This window comes from Megalops cyprinoides, chromosome 4 (assembly GCF_013368585.1).
Source record: "Megalops cyprinoides isolate fMegCyp1 chromosome 4, fMegCyp1.pri, whole genome shotgun sequence".
Taxonomy (NCBI): Eukaryota; Metazoa; Chordata; class Actinopteri; order Elopiformes; family Megalopidae; genus Megalops; species Megalops cyprinoides.
This window is the reverse complement of record NC_050586.1, coordinates 44,600,086-44,620,329: the sequence shown is the minus strand read 5'-3', so window position 1 is coordinate 44,620,329 and position 20,244 is coordinate 44,600,086. Positions and strand designations below refer to the sequence as shown.

Below are 20,244 nucleotides of genomic sequence, written 5' to 3'. Positions count from 1 at the left end.
GGTAACCAACAGAATAATAAATAAACAAGTACATTAATATTTTACCCTCATTCTTGGTAGATACTTAGCTAATTCAGTAAAATGCTATTTTCCTCTGGTATTATAGTAATATTGGTAATATGTGAATGTAAAGCTGTTGGGGGGGGGGGTAGCAGTCATGCTGTCAAACTGTAAATGATATGTGTTGATTGAATAGGTCAGGAAGAATGCAAACCCCATGTTCCAGTGTAGGACAGAAATGTGGTGAAGTAATAAGGAGTTGGATTTGAAACCCCAAGTTTGACAGTTTGATGTCCTGGTGGGCCACGGCTGTTGTAACCTAGGGAAAAGTACTTAACTCAACTAAGTGAATATCCTGCTGTATTAATAGCTAAAATGAAACCAAAAATTGTAAGCTGGCTAATGTTGCCCAGGATAAGCACATCTGCTTAGTAAAGACTGAAAGATTCTGAAAGGCATTGCTTGGTCATCTCCCATTTTTCATTTGGTCAGAGCTGGTCAGAGATGTTTCATCTGTCACTTCATTTAATGACAATGGTATTAATGACATATCAAAACATAGGCAGCATAGCATGGTGCTAGTTTCTCATTGCTGGCAAATTGAAAAGTTGGGAATCTCAAATTAATTCATCAACATAATTTGGTACATTTAAATCAATCTTTACTTCATATGCACAGAGAGGGTTTTGTTTCGAACAAACTCCTTTCATTCTTTTTTCCTTGGCAGTAACAGTTGTCCTGTCATCCTGTCAGGCACTAAATATGCATTTGCCAGAGAGGCTTTGAGGCTCCAATGCTTAAGTAACTTGAGGAGTAATACAGAAAATAGTCTCTATAACTGGCTCTACACAGGCACCATAAAATGGCAACCTGTACCTGATGTCAAATGGCAAGAATGGAAAAGGTATCAGCGTCATTTGATTAGCAGACAATAGGCAACCCTTCATAGCTTGCATTTTACACGTTTTTGTATGTTTTTCATTAATGTTACATTCTGAAACTGCTTCTAAAACTATGTTTCAGAAAGGCATCTTAACATCCTAATGAATATATTAATGATTTCTAGACACTTCATATGAAGTTCGTTATGTGTATGTAATTTTGCTGGGAGAACTACAAGGTCAAATTGTTCATCGTTCAATCATGCATCACTACCCAAGCTTTACAAAGGTATTGCTAATGTTGTCTGCTGGCCAATACACGCCTCAGTAACCTCTTAATATCCTTGTCAGAGTGATAGCTGATGAGCAAACTGTCTGCTATGTGTCTATGTGTCTCTATGATATGGAGCTCAGATAAAACTGCAGTTCTTGCCCTCTCTCATATTGAAATATACACAAGGAATCATGAACTATTTGCACAGCAGATCTCTTAATAGAGGTCAACCTACAGTTTTACAGTTTATGTAATCTGTATCCCATTACTACAGTGGGATTGTTACTGGAGCAGTGGAGGTTATGTTCCTTTCACAAGGACAGCAGTGTACCAGCAACATTAAAACTTACAACCCATAGGTACTGGTTCCAGTGCTTTAATCAGTACAATCAACAAGTGTACATCCCTTTACAGTTTCTATGCCACTGGATCTTACTTTAATATGTAAATTCAGACGTGCGAGTCGTGCTATGTGAAGTGCACATCACATATTTGAAGGACACTGTTTTGGAAATGTATTTTGCTTTTGGAGATGATTCCGCTACATCCTAGTGGATCTTTTCTGGAGGCCTGCATGTTTGTGAAACAACATATCATGCACAATTATGGCACCAAACAAGAACTGATAAAGGGGAGCTGACATGTGAATTCCCTCTTCTTTTCATTTTCCAATGTTTACATCTAAAATTCACTTCAGCATGAAGACAATTTGGCTTATCATATTTGGCCATATCCTGTACCAAAATTTGGAAGCCAGATACAGTAACTATGCTCAATCAGCTGACATACCCTGAGCAAGAGTCAGAGTGGTGGAGAATATGGTTTTATGGTCATCAGTGCACTGATTTTACAAGCAAAATCAATATGCTGATATTAATAACATTGGGATAGGAGGGATGCCATCTGCAAGTTGTGAGTTAGTGGGGAATACAAGAAAACTCTCCAAATAAGTGGAATACTGAGGCAAGGATTTAAATGATCCTTGAGAAAATGTGCCTTGGAGAGAAGTGATCTTGACCTGTAACCAGAAGGTTGCAGGTTCAAATGCTATAGTTGCTGTAATACCCTTGAACAAATTAATTCACCTCAGAGGCTTCAGCAAACAACCAAAGGTAATATGTAACAACACAACCTATATCAGTTTCCCTGCTAAGCAAATCAATAATAATGAAAAAAATAATATTCATATTCGTTCAATATAGCCTTGAATGCTTTATGATTCTACAGTACTAAAACATGGACAACTTCATTGGCACAACTTTTTTTTTTTTTTTTTTTGAGGGGGACTGTTTCCTTGTGTGTGCATTGCAGAGTTATTTTGAAGTGTGGAGTTGTGCCAGGGCAATGGTGTAAAAACAGTTTTGCATATATAGGGTGCCACTGGTATCACATCTCTAAAGGAAAATGAAGCAATCTAGATATTGCTTTCAGGAGTGTGTACCCAACTGTTGTAACAATGGTTTATTTGAAACCAAATAAAATAAAAGGAAGTATGTGTGCCTTGGTTCTTCTACCAGACTCTTTTGGATTGCAGAAACGAGATAAAGCTAAGTTGCTTCAGATGCTTATGCATGTTCAATACGCATGTGTACATGTGAATGTTTTGTATGTACACATGTATTTTTGCCTCTCCAGCAGTATTGTCAGATAAGCGTCTTCATTGTGCAATGCTTAATGTCCTCTTTTAAATCACGGGTGGACCTCTCCTGTTGGGGAGGGCTTAGGGAGCAGGTGCTGGTCAGGTTTCTGTCCACAGCTGGCGTTGGACCCACAGGGATTGTTAGTTTAACAGAATAGGGACATCCCCATAATCCAACCCCCTCTTGCCCTGCTGGGCTGGATACCCTGATTGATCCAGAAGAAAGGCAATCTTGCAGTCAGCAGGAGTTGAATGACAGAACGTGCCCCTCTGCTGAGAAGGCAATCTGGCATGGCTACAGTCCTTGTTAGCCCACAATGTTCGCTGTGATTACGCTGCATCTCCACTCTGAAAACACAGGCTGGAAGTGAAGTGATTATGTGGTCTATTTATTTCTTCACAGGTATCTTTAACAAGGACATTCCCAGAAACATTTAAATGAATATTAAAAAATGCTGAAGCCCAGTTTTTGCCACAGTGGGATCAATGTTGGAAAACATGTTTACTATGCCATAAGCAGCCACTGCTAAGCAGTAAACTCTGTGAAACATATGTCCATCAGTTCTAGTTTTGTTTCCTTGGTGATATCCATGTGGAAGCAGGTTGCATGTTATAATCTTCCCAGCAGGGTAGAAAAGAACAGAAGAAGATCTCAGCAAGAGGGAGTCCTCTCTTCAAAACCAGAGCCAGATTTCTTTTAATCAGTGACATTGGCTGTGGCCATCTCAGTGGGGGGTCAAAGTTGAGCATGTTCCCATCTATTAAAACGCATTTCTCAGTGTGGCCAAACCTGATCCTAACAGGGTCAAAGTGTGTCCATGATGGGGAGGCAGCAAGACTTTTATGTTTCCCAAGAAACTTAAGTCTGAAATAAAAAAAAAAAACAAAACACGGAGGCAAAGTGGCATCAGGAGGTGCTCTTTTCGAAAGGCTGCCAAGTGGATAGGAACATGCTGAGTGGGTGTCAGTTCTGACTGATCAGTTCTGGCCAGAAGGTCTGACTAAAAGCAGCTTTGTCGAGTATAAATAAATAAATCAATTTAAAAGAGGATTTTTCTTTTCTGACTTCTATTCCACAGCATTTGCCACAGATATTCAAAAAAGACAATGTAGCTGGTATTTCTTTCATGGCCTGAATCAAAGTAGCTATACTGAGTCAAAACATACCTTATGATATTTGCTGTCCACATTCAAGCATACTTCACTCTCAAAATGTTGGCTCAAACACTTTCAGAATGGTTGTTGGTGTTTTTGCTGAATTTGTGCAGGTCTGTCTGACCTCAGAGGTATACCTCCCCTCCTTCTGCCATTGCATGTCAACTGTAATACAACTTTCAAAGAAAGAGATGCCTTTCTGACCACATACTCCTTACAGTAGTCTGTATGGAAGTTAGTTTTAAAAGGGAAGTTTGAAGAGAATACACAGACTGAAGGAGACAATTTGTGTGCGCTTCCATGTGGTGCTTATTTATTAATTATTGATACTATATTCAAGTTCCATTTCATTCTATTTAAGTCTGCTACACTGTCTGCTGTACAGTTTGGTAACAATAAATTCATCTGAAATGTGTTTAGGACTGTTCATTAGAGGAAACTGAGGATTCCATCTTAACAGATTGGTAATTTGTTGCATCAGCACTTCAAATAGGCTTCCCCAACTGGGATGAGAGTGCAGACCAGCAGACCTGCTTTGTATGAAACTGTGTGTCTCTAGCTGCCTTCTCCATTCGCAGTACTCTGAGCTTTGGAAAAAGTCATTTGTTACAACAGCACTGTAAGTGCCATTTCTTTGTTTAGGAATTGGTGGGTCATGTTATGTGTTGAATGCTTGCAGCTAAATGAAAGACTGTTTTAGTTTCCTATTTAAGTGAGTATACTTACCTTGAGTTAATGTGTTTTGGACCCTTGCAGCCTCTGTGTCCCTAAAAAAAATGGCAGAGAAGGAGAATATTAGTGAGTTGCAGAGATGAAATGAATGAATGAAAAGACGGCGCAACACAGTGTTTTTACTGTGTACCGTACTCGTCTTATGCTTCATTCCATCATTAGACATACAGTTTATCTGCGATACTCACATTTTGTTTGTGTAAATAACCTATGGAACCGGTAAGTTCTTTTTCTTTTTCAAATAAAGTTGCCAACTGCAAGCAAATCTTCAGCGTCATGATGTGAGTAACCTGCTGTATACTTTATTAAGTCATTTTATTTACCACACAAGCAGATTCATATCACTAGATGCAAGCAATGGTATTCAACTAAGTAAACAAAACATTTTGTGGAGTAGAAAACTTTTATGATAGGTTACGGCATTTACACTATGACTCTGTATCAACCTTCCTATTGTGGGCTTCTCCTTTGGTTTTTTTAGCTGGCCTACACCAGTCGATAAACAATTTGACTGTCAGGGTGTTACATTCACTCCTTCCATAATTCAGTATTTCATATACTCAAGACAGCTGTACGGAAAGGGCACCACTTGAGATGAGTAACTAAATAACTGCTGATGGCAAGTGAGCGGCAACACCCAAGGCCTTTGTGTCTTGTACTCTCCTGTCAGCTGCAGTGTTAGCCAGCTCTAGTTAGCCTGTCGGCTTTTCTTACTGTGAGGGTGTATTTCATTTTAATGCAAAGGGAAATCAGAAGAGGTGACAGGAGGAAGTTCTCTTGTCTGCTGAGCGTCAGTGCTCTTCACACATACCACCTGCTCTTTGCATGAAGACTGCTGAATGGGCTCTGCCTGCACACCAGGTGTTTCATTGACAGAAATGATGTCTTCTTTTTTCACATGCCTTCAAAAATATTTATATCCTTTTAAAGGTTCATCTTACAGTTCTTCCTGTATTTCCAACCACATTTGATCTCCGCTATCTCATTCCCTATTTAATCTCTGAATCTAAATGGCAGGCTGTACTGTAGTGAAGCAGACAAATTCTTGTTGGTTCAAACAAGACCTCTTCTGGAAAAGGCTCTTTTCTCTCCCTTTCCTTGTGCATGCGTATAGTACATACATGTTACCACAAGCTGAATCTAAATACATGAGCACTTGGGAAATAAATGCAGATTTGGCAAGGTCAAAACAATTAACAGCTGAAAAAGGTGATAGCTGCCTGTAATACATAAACACCCTGTGCAGATTTACAGAGATGTTCTGTTAACTCATCAATACTGGAACTGATGAGAAGTGAACTCATTTAAAGTGACTATTGTGTCTTCAGACTTAGGGATCATATATTCTCCCTGCATTAGGACAGATTAGTCTGCTGTTTTGTTGAGACAAATTATTTTCGGTTTCCAATGGTGGTTTCAAGTTAAGTCCATCAATGACCCTGTTATTATTTTTGAATATGCTCTGTGTGTGTGCGTGCATAAAACACCAGAGTTTAACCTGGGGGCTTCGATCAGGTTTTTCAACTCCTCTTTCCTGTCAGATTTCTTAATTTTTGTTGTTTTTAACAATGTCAAAGTAAGGACTTTGTGAAGTTGATGCCACAATTCCTTTCTGCTGTGCGCTCTTCTTCTCTTCTGTTTTCTTCCTGGTGACAAGTGATTGGTTCCCCTATGTGTCCCTCACATCCCTAATTGACTCACTGCCCAATGACCCTTTAGGATCTTGTCTGTAGAATCTAGTCAAGATAGTTTCATAATTTCTTGTTATCACCCATGTACTCCCAGTTACCTATTGACTTTTGAATGGACAGGTCCCAATGAGAGTACTGTACTGCTTTTGCAGTAGTTTGGACTAGGGGTGTAAACTAGGTGTGCATCCTTTGTATCAATCAGAAATAGAATATGCTTTCAGCCTATTAGGTCAATAATTAATATATTATTTTTTCATCTGTCTGTCCATCATGCACATTGTAGTTAGAACCTTAAAAATGCATTCTTATAGTGTTATGATTTTTCTGCTGATATGAAGTAGAAGTTTGTAGAAAACAAATTGCTTTCCCTCCCATCAACATCCAACAAACAAGCTGGCCAGGTGCAAAAAAAGATATTACATGATTGCTAAAGCCTGTAACCAAAACAAGACAAAATAACCAATTATTTTGCAGACATTTTTACTGCAGTAAGAGTTTCTCATAAAAGCATATGCTTCAGGACAAATAAGGTAACTTCAGCATTTATTTTGTGATTTTGTTTGTTGATGAAGGTCAAATGTCTACTCCTAATACCTCAGTGTTTTTTTCTACTTTTTTTAAACAATTGCAGACATAGAACATGGGACAGCTCATTAATTTTTGTCCTCTAGTGGTTAATGGTTGTTGCTGTGCCCCTTACATGCAGACAGACTAGTGATGCATTTGGAAATGCGGTAGTTGATATTTTTGAGTGAGCTCCCTTTGAATTTCTATAATTGTTAGAGATGACTGCCTATTTTTAAGGTCACGTTTTTTTCTTACTTTTTTTGTTCAGAAAATCTTTGTGACTTATGGATTTCCTAGAAACAGAGAAAAAAACTACTGTGCAATAAGGAAAAAAAGAACCTGGGTAAAAAAAAATGACTGAATGATTAATGACTAATGAATGAATTCAAAGGGGATGATACAAGCTGTGGTATTATTTAGGTTTAAAAATGTCCATATGCCCTGCTTTCAGTTGAATTATCTGACCTGGCTGATTTGTTTTGAATTACATTATTAATAGCTTGTGTCCTTTGAAAGAGCAATTTGGAAAAAATAATCCAGTGCCAAGGAGAGTGCTGGGTAAGAACTGAAGTTTCATTGATCTGGGATCAGTAAGGAGAGCGACAATAATGCAGCAGAGACAGGCTATTTCCCCCTTTCACAAGATTTCCTCAAGCGTGTGAAAAGTAAACAAGCTCACATGAGAGTTGCTATAAAGGATGCAGCCTCTGTGCTATCCAATTAACTGTGCTCAAGGCAGCGAGGAGATGGGTGACAGGAGGACAAGTCTACAAAAGCAGTGTACTGTGTGGGAGGGAGAAAAGTCTTCTCTCTGGTTATTCAGCTAATGCAGATGCATTTTCACGACACACCCCAACCACAATGATTTCTCCCAGGTTTGCTTGTTCGTGAACAGCATGCATCACCATCAGATTATAGGCCTGCTTTCGGAGAGAGGATAAGGACTGACACAACAGGATGACAATAAGGTGAATCTGGATGCAATTGAAGATGAAAGGGATGAAAAATAAAGATGAGATGAAGAGGAAAGAGAGAGAGGAGGAATCAGAGGTATGTGGAGAAAATGAGGTGCCATAGGCAGGTATTTGCTTTTGCCAGTAGGCAAGTGATCAATGAATATAAAAGAGAAGAGGAGAGGGTAAATATTTATACCATTGCAATTGACCAGGGTATAAACCAGAGAGAGAGAGAGAGAGAGGTATATCAAGATCTCAGGGAATGAAATGGTGTTCCTGGGCACAACTGAGAGAACAAAGAGAAGGATGTGAACAGCAAGTCTCAAGAGCAGGACACACAAAGAGTTGACAGAGTTCACCCTCTATCAACTCTGCTCTTTGAGTGTCTAGCTCTCCCACCCACACAGAGAGAATATTGGGATTTACTCAGGAGGGCCCTGTAGCTCTACTTTTACAGAAGGGTCACAGAAAAGGTTCACAGAGGATGAATTGAATATAGTACATCACTGCAGGCCAGGGGGTACGGGTGTCAGAGAGTGTTAAAACTGAAGAAAAATATATGAAACTGTTTTAAAGAAGAAGGCTATCAGCCTTGCCATAGAAAAGAAAATATCTGGCTGACAGAGAAGACTTAACATGCTTCAAAAGTGACCTGTAAGAGGCTCAAACAGAGATATATTGTGCTCAGAGCTCAAAGAAATAAAAGGCAGATATCTTGTTGAAGTGCATTCCTCATTAATTTCAAGAGAATAAGTAACTTTGGATGCAAATTTATTGATGATTTGTAATTATGATTACAAATGCAATATCCATGGCTGAACATGATAGCCACAGTGACCTATTTTTATTGTGATAAAACTGCAGTTAGTTGAAGGAGAGAGAGGGTTGTATGCTTTTTATCACTCTGTAACACATTTTTAATGTATTTTTCTCTTTCATATAATTACTTTAGCAATATTGTTTTCGTAACAGCAAAGTGTTTTGAGTTTGAAAAGAAATAAAAAAAATTGGAGCACATGGGTATGGATGTGGGCAGGGGCAGTGTTTTCAAAAAAAGTTGTCAAGTTAAAATGAGTTCGAGTAAGGACAGCTTTGAAGAGAAATTGATTAGCGCAGGATTACAAGGGAAGCCATGGTGAATTGTAGTAACAACGGAGAAATGTTAGGCAGGAGATGAAAATGGTGACACCTATACATTTAACAAAAAAGTGTAGGAGTAATTTTATGCACCAGAAAGTGAGATAAAGAGACATTGTACTGGAAATGAGCTGCCTTGTTGTGGCACACATTCAAAGCACTTACGGAAATATATGTGAAAATGCCAGCACTTAGAGTTTGGTTATTGAAAATGGCACTGCATTGATATTGTCCTTTTTATTCTGGTCAGTACAGCTAGGAGCACTGCAGGGTGAATAAACTGGTCCACTGGGTCACTTTTGACCTGTCGCCACCACTTCAACCCTGCCCATTCAAGGCCCAGGTTTGAACTAGTTTGAATCCTCAAGTAATTCCTGACCCTGTTTTCATGCTGTAATTAAATCACTGATGTCAGTGATGAGTTCTTTATGTGCAGCACTATTTTTTCTGCCAGGTCTCAGAGATTTTGGTGGGCTGCATCTCGGGTGGATGCTGTGTGGATGCTATAATGAGAGCTGATTCACATGAATCGCAGACAGTCAGCATGAGGCTGCCAGGTATCCATGGCTCACGCCCGCGTCCTCAAGACAGTTCATTTCCCCACATCTGACAAAACTCTCTGGCAGGCTGTCTGGGCCGGATCCCCTGTCAGCTTCAGAGGTCTAAAGCCTTCCTGCTGCCCGAGGGTGGGTGGGGTGGGGGCGCTGTGGGCGGGAAACCAAAGTGAGACAGAATATTGAATTACACTACAGCTGCCACATGCCAGGATGAGACAGGCGATCCACAGAACAACCAGTCGGTGCTCCTAAAAATGATTCTCTCCCTTTGTGGGCTATCCAGGTAGCTTATGGAAGCTTACTGGCACAGATATAGGGATGCGTTGGATAAAGTAGTTGTGTCCACAGAGTTCTTGTTATCAGATATTTCATGACCAGAGACATATATTAGATGACAGATATCGGGATGCATTCCAGGATTTTTTACTAATTACTTGGGAGTAATTTGTAAAATACCATAATGCCATTAATTGCCAAAGAAGTAACATTAAATACACAGTAAAATGTGTAAATATACAACATACGTTTTACATAAAATGTGTGTATTTATATAAAATAACTTGCATGAACATAGATTCATTAAGATGTAATCTCAATCAAGAAAAAATGCTTGCCCCTCTTGAGAGGCATAGCAACAACAACAAAAAAAAAAAAACATTTAGCAAAATGCTTGTGCTGCAGCTAGCCACAAAACATATTTGCAAACAGGAATACTATCATTATCTCTAGTTGCACTGATGTTCTTTTTCATGTTTCAAAAAATATCTAACAGTATTCTAGCTATGACAGAATAATAACAGAAACAGTATAAATGAAGAAGTATAAATGCAAATTAGTTGAAGCAGAGAACACAATTATGGATTTTCCTTCTATAGGTTGCATACAGAATAACAGGGTTAAAACTGAACATTTTTCCAATTCCTGTGTGCCCATCTGAGCACTGTTTGCAAGTGTGGTGGGGAAGGCTGCACTTCTCCCTTTGGAAATAATGGACTTCCCAAAAAGAACTTCAATAGAAGTTTAATGTTCTCATGTTGAAGAAAGTCTGCAGAAAAGAAGTCACTTTCCAAAGGGAGAGAAAAATAGAAGACACTGAGGTAGCAGTAACTCTGGTAAGTTACAGAAAACTGTCTCAGATGGAAATTTTCAAATATGACATTGAAAACAGATGTGGCTTGAATTTTAAATATACAGCTTACACACTTCCAGTGTTGCACAACGTACATTGTGACTTGAAGTTTAAGACTTAAAGAGTGCTGTGTGTGAGTGTTGCATTCATCTGGTTTATATGAGAATCTGAAAATGGTGAATGATGCAGATAATTACACTAGCAAACGAGTCTCAAAGTGCAAAAATGAAGGCAATGTTCAAACGTTCATTTACCTGCTACAAAGCCGCTAGATTAAAACCACTGAGGTTACTGTAAAAATAGAGTAATGCACTGTAGGTGTTTTTGGTAAATGAATGTATTCATAATTTTGTATTTGCATAATTTAAATGTTTATGCTTCACTAAACAACATACATTAGTTGATGATTATATGTTTTTGTGCTTTTAGTTTCAGGGAGTTTAATGTTTTCAGTTGCCTGGGAACCAACAATGGAGGTTAGGAATGTGGATAATTTAGGCACAATGCATAACATGAGTTGGTATGAAAGTTTCTGAAGGTATTCTGTCCCTGACATATAAAAAAATAAAGGACAATCCCCTTTCTAGAAAGATATGTGGTGTTTGAAAACAACCTTATCTTTTCACAACCAAAACCTTAACTTTACTGTCTTTGATCAGGTCTCTAACTGGGAGACTAAAATCTGGAATCTTTAAACATTTATTTAACCAGGGGAATCAATTAAAGAGCAACTTATAATTTAAAATGATAGCATGACAAATAATGTGAAAATGTTAAAATAATTACAATACAAAATACACACTGGCTAAAACCCTAACAACAAAGTAAGCTCTTCATAGATATATACACTACATGGACAAAAGTTGGCCACACCTATTTGTAATGTAAATAATGTAAATGTAAATAAATTGTAACAAATTAAACATTTTTGTGATATTGAGCTTAGCATACACTCTATTTCTGTGACACAAGTGTGTAAAGTGTAGTGTCACAGAAATAGAGTGCAGAATGTGGGTATAGTCAGAGCTGTATAATAGTATATATTATATACTATACAATATATTATTATTTCTAATAAAGCTCTAAATAATACCCCCTTCATCATGAGACGTTTAAAGTGTATTTTGCACAGATACACTATATGGACAAAAGTATTTGGCCACACCTGTTTTTCAAGGTTTGGGCTAGGCCCCTTATCTCCAGTGAAGGGCAATCTTAATGCTTCAGCATACCAAGACATTTTGGACAATGTCCAATGCACATTAAATGCACACTAAATACTATGCTTCCAACTTTGTGGCAACAGTTTAGGGAAGGCCCTTTTCTATTCCAACATGACTGTGCCCCAGTGTTCAAAGCAAGGACTATACAGACATGGTTTGATGAGTTCGGTGTGGAAGAACTTCACTGGTCCGCACACAGCCCTGACCTCAACCCCATCGAGCACCTTTGGGATGAACTGGAACGGAGATTGCGAGCCAGGCCTTCTCATCCAACATCAGTGCCTGACCTCATAAATGATGTACAGTACAATGAATGGTCACAAATTTACATTTATTCATTTGGCAGACGCTTTTATCCAAAGTGACTTACATAGGTGACAGTTGTTTTACAATGTTATCCATTTATACAGCTGGATATTTACTGAGGCAACTGTGGGTTAAGTACCTTGCCCAAGGGTACAGCAGTAGTGTCCCTGCTCCTTAACCACTATGCTACACTGTCACCTCATGAAGTTCCCACAGAAACACTCCAAAATCTTGTGGAAAGCCTTCCAAGAAGAATGGAAGCTGTTATAGCTGCAAAAGGGGGACCAACTCCATATTAATGTATATGTAATTGAATACAATGTCATTACAATATAATGGTCAGGCGTCCAAACACTTTTGTCCAAATAGTGTATTTTTTCCAATCACAATGGAAATAACGAGGTTGCAGTTTGGGATCAGAACAATTCCTGCTGTTTCCACTTACACCATTGGCTATTACAGACATCTGGAAAGGCATTAAATAGATGAGAGAGTGGTTGAAAAATCAAGACTGCTGAGAGTTTAAGGAAGAAGGGGTCAATAGATTTGAAACCAGCCAATTTCATATGAATTGCATGGAGGGAGGAGAGAGGAAATGGGACTAAACTGAGAAGGACTGTTTTTTTTTGGGAGGGTGCTGTCAAAAATATATAAAAGATGGCTCTGACAAAGTGTTCCTTAAATAGGTTGACCATGCAAAATTAAAAAATGTGCAAGGTGAGCTTTGTTCTCCATGTGTTTTACTATGTTCAACTGTTAAAAGTTTTTAACGATTTGTTATTAGCTACTGACTCTGGGGATTCTGTAATTCTTATTCTTTTAGATCTCACAGCTGCATTCAACACAGTGGACCATAGTACTCTTATATCTCGCCTTGAGCATGGTGTCAGCATTAAAGGTGCTGCTCCGGAGTGGTTTAGATCCCACCTGTCTGACAGAAGTTTTTCTGTCTGCCTTCGTGACCTTGTATCCTCCACAGCGTCTCTCCCTTGTGGAGTCCCCCAGGGTTCTATTCTCAGGCCAATCCTTTTTCCCTGTATATACTTCCCTTAGGGTCCATACTAAGAAAATATGGCATCCCCTTCCACTGTTATGCAGTTGACACTCAAATCTACCTGCCTTTGAAACGGAAAGACACCTACTCGTTAAAACCACTGTTGGAATGTCTTGAGGACATCAAAGTTTGGATGGCCTTAAATTTGTTGAATTTTAATGAGAATAAAACTGAAGTCCTGATATTTGGACCCAGTGGTGCCTGTGATGCCGCTTATATAGACCTATTCTCCCTGGAACCATATGTAAAACCCACTGTTAAAAATCTGGGTGTGATAATGGACAGTGATTTTAAATTTGACAAACAGATAAACTCAGTGATTAAATCTAGCTTTTTCTAACTGAGGCTATTATTTAAGGTCAAGCCCTTTTTATCATTTAATGACTTCGAAAGGGTTATGCATGCTTTTATCTCATCCCAGATTGACTACTGTAATGCTCTGTATGCTGGTGTTACCCAGGCCTCCCTCTCGCGCTTATACTTGGTCCAAAATTCTCCAGCTCATCTCCTTACAGGAACACGCAAGCAAGAGCACATCACCCCTGTACTCGCCTCCCTTCATTGGCTCCCTGTACATTTTAAGATTAATTTAAAGATTTTATTGTTTGTCTATAAATCATTAAATGGGCTTGCTCCTACTTATCTTTCTGACCTTTGACATCCACACATCCCATCAAGATCACTCAGGTCCGCTAACCAGGTCATTTTAGCTGTTCCAAAATCAAGGCTGAAGCATAGGGGAGATCGTGCCTTTGCAGTTATAGCACCTAAACTCTGGAATGAGTTGCCTCTGCATGTAAGGCTGGCCCCTACACTGCCTGTTTTTAAATCCCGTCTTAAAACGCATTTTTATTCCTTGGCTTTTACCTCAGTATGACAGTTGCTTTTGCTTTTTCTTTCATTTTATTTTATGGTCTCATTGTTTTTATTTATTGTTTTTTGTCTATTTATTTATTTATTGTTTTTGTACAGCACTTTGGTCAACTGCTGTTGTTTTTAAATGTGCTTTATAAATAAACTTGACTTGACTTGACTTAACCATTTCTAATGGTTATTGGCAGAGAACTTGAATTTCTGTTTCTGTAGTACATGGCATTTTGACACATCCTATTGTCTGGGTATATTTGTGTCTTATTTTTCTGGTGTTTATCCAGTCACTGTCAGACCTGAGCTGTGTAGTCTTCTTCCATGCTGTATTGTTCAGAAAGGTTTGGAGTGCACCAGGGAGGACTGTGTTGCTTCACTCTGGATTTCTTAGAGCATGTCTGTTCATTAGGTTGTTAAAAACAGATTTTAAAAAGAGCCAAACAATAATGTCAGGTATGAGAGAGATCTTGTTGAAGTTCTCCAGGTTTAAATAATGTAAGAATGCTAACATGAAAATATTAAAGTTCCTCCCAGTAAACAGGAATGGAAAATGCAGCATTTGACTTCTGCAGATGCAAGCAATGAACATGATCACACAAATAATCACACAGAGTTTCACTGAAAGGGTAGTAAGACTGTGGGATATATTGGAAAGTCCATGAAATGAAATATTGTTATATTGCTGAGTTGTCAGAGTACATAAGACTGGCCATAAGAAGGCACAAATGGTCACTCACCAGGCCTGCAGGATAGGACACTGGTTAGGTCATTGTCCCTCTGATCCAGGTCTACTCTGGAATGAGGAAGAGGTCAGCATGCCAGTCTTGTTTTTCACAAGAGGCAGACTGAAAAGGTGGACAATAATTCAGGTCAGTAACATCCTTGCGATTCCAGTAGCAGACAGGTTGTACGTTGTAGGCTTTTATGAGATGTGAAGCAGCATAAATATTGTTGCCAAGATATTTTAGGTAGCACCTTGACCCTATAACAAAGCTCTAATGGTATCCTTCTGAACAGATGGCAAAGTGTGATTGTAGTGCTATTCTGAATTCATAACCAAGAATACATAATTATGAGGCTGACTAATTACAACTGTATTATACTTTCCAATAAAATTTCCAATAAAGAATTTATCAATGGGCAAAGAAAATGAAGATTTTTAAGGGGTTAGGCTGTGGGAGAAGTGAAGTGAAACAGAAGTCAAAAGGAACAGGTGTTGCTCTTGAAGTTGTCATCCAATTGTGGCAAATCGGTTTTGGCTCTGGGTCTCAGTTCTGCATCTCTCCCCAGGTTCTCAGGCAGCCCAAAACTTTGTGGACCTGCAGTTTGTGCTGGAGCCTGCAGACACTGTGACAGTGCGGGGGGATGTCCTGCAGCTGGACTGTCAGGCCCGGTCAGACCAGGGCACACCTGTCATCACCTGGAAAAAGGACGGGGTCCTGCTGAGCACTGTGGTGGATGAAAGGAGACGGCAGTTGGCCAACGGCTCCCTGGTGGTCCAGAACGTGGTGCACTCGCGTCACCACAGGCCTGACGAAGGCTCCTACCAGTGCTTAGCCTCCCTGGAGGGCTTTGGGGCTCTTGTTAGCAGGACAGCCAAAGTTACTGTGTCCGGTAAGTCGAACCTCAGGTGGATTGACGTCTTTTTTAATTCTTTTGGTGTTGTTTTATAGAATATGCACAGCTGTCCAAGATATGTTGTTGCCAGTGTTTTCTGTTGTTTATTCATTTGGATTTTAATTGCTTTGACACAACCAAATATATGATGCTTTTTTTATTGTTGCACCTATGCTTTGAATTCTGAATTTTACCAGAAAGATTTGAAATTATTATCCATCTCAACATTATAACAGACCAGCAAGGGGCACCTTTTTCTGCAATAGACTCAAAGTAGTTGCATTTGAACAAATAAACAAAGATGTTTTTGGCTGTCAGGAAGGCTGTGAAGCTTTGTGTTCCTCTGATTCTCTGCCAGGCAGGTTATAAAAAAAGACTACCCTGTAATACAAACGAGAAAAACTGAAAACTTTAAAATGTCATTATTACTGGGCTGAATTTTTCATCTTCTTGATCAATGCTGAATATATTATTATGGGATGTGACACTCTCAAGCAAATGATTTATCTGTTATCCAAAATGACATACAGCCTAAATTTACAGGCATCAGCGATGACAAAAAAAAAAAGCAGAACAAATAACGAGTAAATTCGTAGGTAAACGTGAAGACAGGCTTTCCACTCAGAATAGGTCACAGCAAGGGCATTTTCACTGAAAAGAAGATAGAAGTTTACAAGAACTTATCAATATCATTGTATTATGGGTGGCAGTATGTGCTCTGTGACCCTGAAAGCAGGCATTTTAGAGTTTTGGAGTGCTTCAACATCTCAAAGCTGCTGGTTCAGCCATCTAAAGATCAACATTCTCGGCTAATTGACATTCAAGTAAACCCTGGGGTCTATGTGGGATGAACAGAGACTTGCAGATACCACTCAGCAGTGCATCTTCTCCATTCAGTCAGAGATGCTGACAGAGGTTGTCAGAATGCTGTATTCCTCTTTAATTTTATAATCCCTGACAGCAAGCAGCCCAGATTTTACCCCATTGCTACCACATTGATGGAGTGAGAGTCCCCATATCCCAGACACATGTTTCTGAAAGATGCATGCTTATAGCTCTGTAAAGTTTGTGTACCCTCATGTTGCACCAAGGTGGCACAGTTCAACACTATTTAGAATGGATGGTAGCATGGTTGACACAGGGGTGGATGGTATCCACATGAATGCACTTTGGTGCGAGAAATAAAAACCAATCTGATAAAACTGATGAAAGACTGGTAGTGTTCATGAGAAGACATTCTGTGGGTCCACGTGAACTGAAGTTGTGCAGCTCTACCTGAGAAAGCATGCCATCCAAGCTGACATCAAGAGCCAATTGATAACATTGCAAAGAGCTGAGAATTTAAGGAAGCTGTACAGGAAGAAAGAATAAACAAGAACACGGTTCTACAAAGACCCCTTCAGCTTTGTCAAAGGTCTTTTCGCAACAGAGAAAAATGAAGCCCTGAAACATCAAGGCAGGAATTGGAAGAGCATCTGGAGAAGATTCACACTGACCCAAAGAGGCAAGAGCGAATGGTCATTCCATCCGGCATTCCGCCAATCCGCCAGCCAACTGCCAACCACCTGCAAATTGGACCTCCAAAATGGAGAGAAGTGGAAAAGGCAGTCCGACGGGCAAGAGCAGCATCTGCTCCTGGGCCGAATAGAGTACCATATAGACTCTATAAGAATGCCTCAGTAGATGGTACAACACCAGCCTCACAGACAAAGAACAGGTGCATCAACTGAAACAACATATCATCAGCGGTCTGGAGAACATCAGCAAAACCCTGCTGCCTGGAAAACTGAAGGCCTGGTACTTACATTTTGGACTCCTACCCTGCGTAATGTGGCCACTCACTGTCTACGAGGTCCCACTGACAACCGTGGAGAAGTTCGAACAAATCATCACATTGTACGTGAAGAAGTGGCTCGGTGCCCCAAGATGTCTCAGCAACATTAGCCTTTATGGCAAAGGAGGCCTTGAACCACCTCTCATTAATCTCACAGAAGAATATAAATGCTCCAAAGTGAGACTACAGATGACACGCAAGGACTCCCGTGACAGGACCATCAGCAATGCTGTACTGACCTTAGCAGTGGGGTGGAAGTGGACCCCATCTGACATGGTGCGGCAAGTAACGTTAGCCATAAGGCACAGAGACATCATAGGGCAGGTCCAGCACGGAAGGGGTGGCTTTAGTCTGGTGACAAGCAGACCCACCTGGCACAAGGCCACAAACCCCAGTGAAAAGGACAAAGGTGGTCGAGGAAGTGCGGTGCCAAGAAGAGACAAATAGAAGCGCAAAGGCTGTCTCCCTGGTTAAGCAGGGACAATGGATGCAGTGGGAATGAATTGAGAGAAGAAAGATCAGATGGAAGGGCATTTGGGAGATGGAAGCAAGCAGGCTCAGCTTTATCATCAGAGCTACATATGATGTGCTTCCCTCGCCAAAAACCTCCATCAATGGTTTGATGAAGATCCAACCTGTGCCCTCTGCCCAACTCTTGCAACCCTCAAGCACATCCTGAGAAGCTGCAAAACCAGCCTCACACGAGGCAGGTAAACACAACCAGCCAACACGTGGCAACACAACCAGGTCTTGAAGAGTCTGGCAGAAGTAATTGAGACTAAGCGGATGACAACCAATTCCTTGCCCCCAAGAACAACCAGCACACTGAGACATGGCATTGAAACAATCGCATTCATCTGGGAGGGAGAGAAAAGACCGACAAATCTCCCTCCTAAACGAGAAACAGGACAGCTGAATATGGCCCACAAGTGGAAGATGCTGGCGGAGTTCCATAAGCAACTCATCTTCCCACCGGACAGAGCCAGCCCGTGGCATAGGCGGTATAGGCGAAAGCTAGGGGCGCCCCAAATGAAGGGAAAAAAATTCAAAATTTTCAACTTTTACTATTTTTTACTAGTATTATTTTAATACTATTATTTCAAAATATTACAAAAAAATCCCACAGCAACAAAACTACATAGCCTATTTTCTGGGTTGCCCGCAGCATCACCCCAACCCCCCTCTGCTCTTAGTTAGACTTACATGATGGTGGGGGATGAGCGAGTTATCTGAACTAGTGAGTGACACTGACCGTGAAACATGATGTGATTAATATCAGTAGCCTAATTCAAATATATATATATATATATATATATATATATATATATATATATCATGTCAAAAACACCAAAGCCCTCTGGTGCCCAGGGAAGAAAAAGAAGAGAAGAGGGGGGAAAATGGGAAGCAGACAGAGATAATGTGATGAATGAAGAGTTTATCTATTTCATAGTAGTTACCGTTGGAGTGTTACTAGCTTACTTTGGATGATAGTAAGATTTGTTAATTTAATAAATAGCTAGAGTTAATGTTAGTTACTACCACCTTAAATTCATTAGGGAAAGTTGGAAAGACTATTCTAGGTGTTTGGGGAATAACCCACAACATAATTTTGAGAAATACACTTTTTCTTGTAAGTGTGCTGCACGAACCATCCACTGTCTGCTTCAAGAAACCAGGCATACATTTTTATTGACATCTTAGTCTAGTTAGCCAACGTTAGCCTTGCTTGTAATAGTCAATTAAAATGTTTTTCCTTTTCCATCCCCTTTTGTAATTAATATACGGCTGGGCGATAAAACGATAACAATAATTATCATGATATAATTTTCCTCAACAGAAATATAATAAATGTTCAATATAATTAACTTCTGTGCTTAGATAGCATGCACAGAAATGAATCACGAACTGCCAATCATGTTGCAGGAATAGAGGTATGCATTGCGCATTGCAGGGTGAGAGGTATAAATTCAGGCCAACACGTGGTATTGTTTACAGACACAGTGGCTGACAGGCTTGAAGTTGGAACGGAATAAGCAAAATAAGCGAAATGAGCAACACCAAAGAAAAAGCAGTGCCCATGACCAGTTCAAAGGATGAAGACATTGTCAACAAGAAAGGTCTCTCAACTTCAGTAGCTTGGAGACATTTTGGCTATTTACAATCCAACTGTGCCAAAGGCATGTGCCATCAAAGACAGGCAACACCACAAAGCTGTTTCATCATTTGAAACAACATCACCCGTTAGAACACGCAGAAAGTAAGAAATTACAGTCCCAAACAAGTGTTGTTAGTAGACCCTTGACAAACACCAGCCCAGTACCCAGTGTGACTACCCAGCAGCAAATGATCATAACAGCATTTTCCAGCACCATGCTTTGCAACAAAAAAATGAAAAGACACAAAGACATCACAAATGCAATTGCATATTGCATTGCAAAAGACATGCTTCCCATAAGCACTGTCAAAAATGAGGGATTCAAGAAGCTTATTAGCTGTCACAGGGCAGCTTTAAAACCTGAGACTGTAGACAGACTTGTCTTTCTTGCCCGTAACTTGTAGGGTAATGGCTTTGCTTGTTTAAAACTTGTACATAAGATACTGACCACAGTTGAGATTTTTCTTCTG

General features: G+C 39.8%; 1 protein-coding gene across 1 annotated transcript in view; it reads left to right on the top strand.

The window, feature by feature from the left end:
• The first annotated feature begins 9,595 nt into the window (after nt 1-9,595).
• The window catches only part of LOC118776507 (netrin receptor DCC-like), a 195,831-nt gene continuing 185,182 nt past the window's right edge, over nt 9,596-20,244 (top strand). Inside the window, exons 1-2 of the mRNA XM_036526869.1 lie at nt 9,596-9,755; nt 15,459-15,782. Of these exons, the coding sequence (XP_036382762.1) occupies nt 9,596-9,755; nt 15,459-15,782 (484 nt within the window). The remainder of the gene's footprint in view (nt 9,756-15,458; nt 15,783-20,244) is intronic.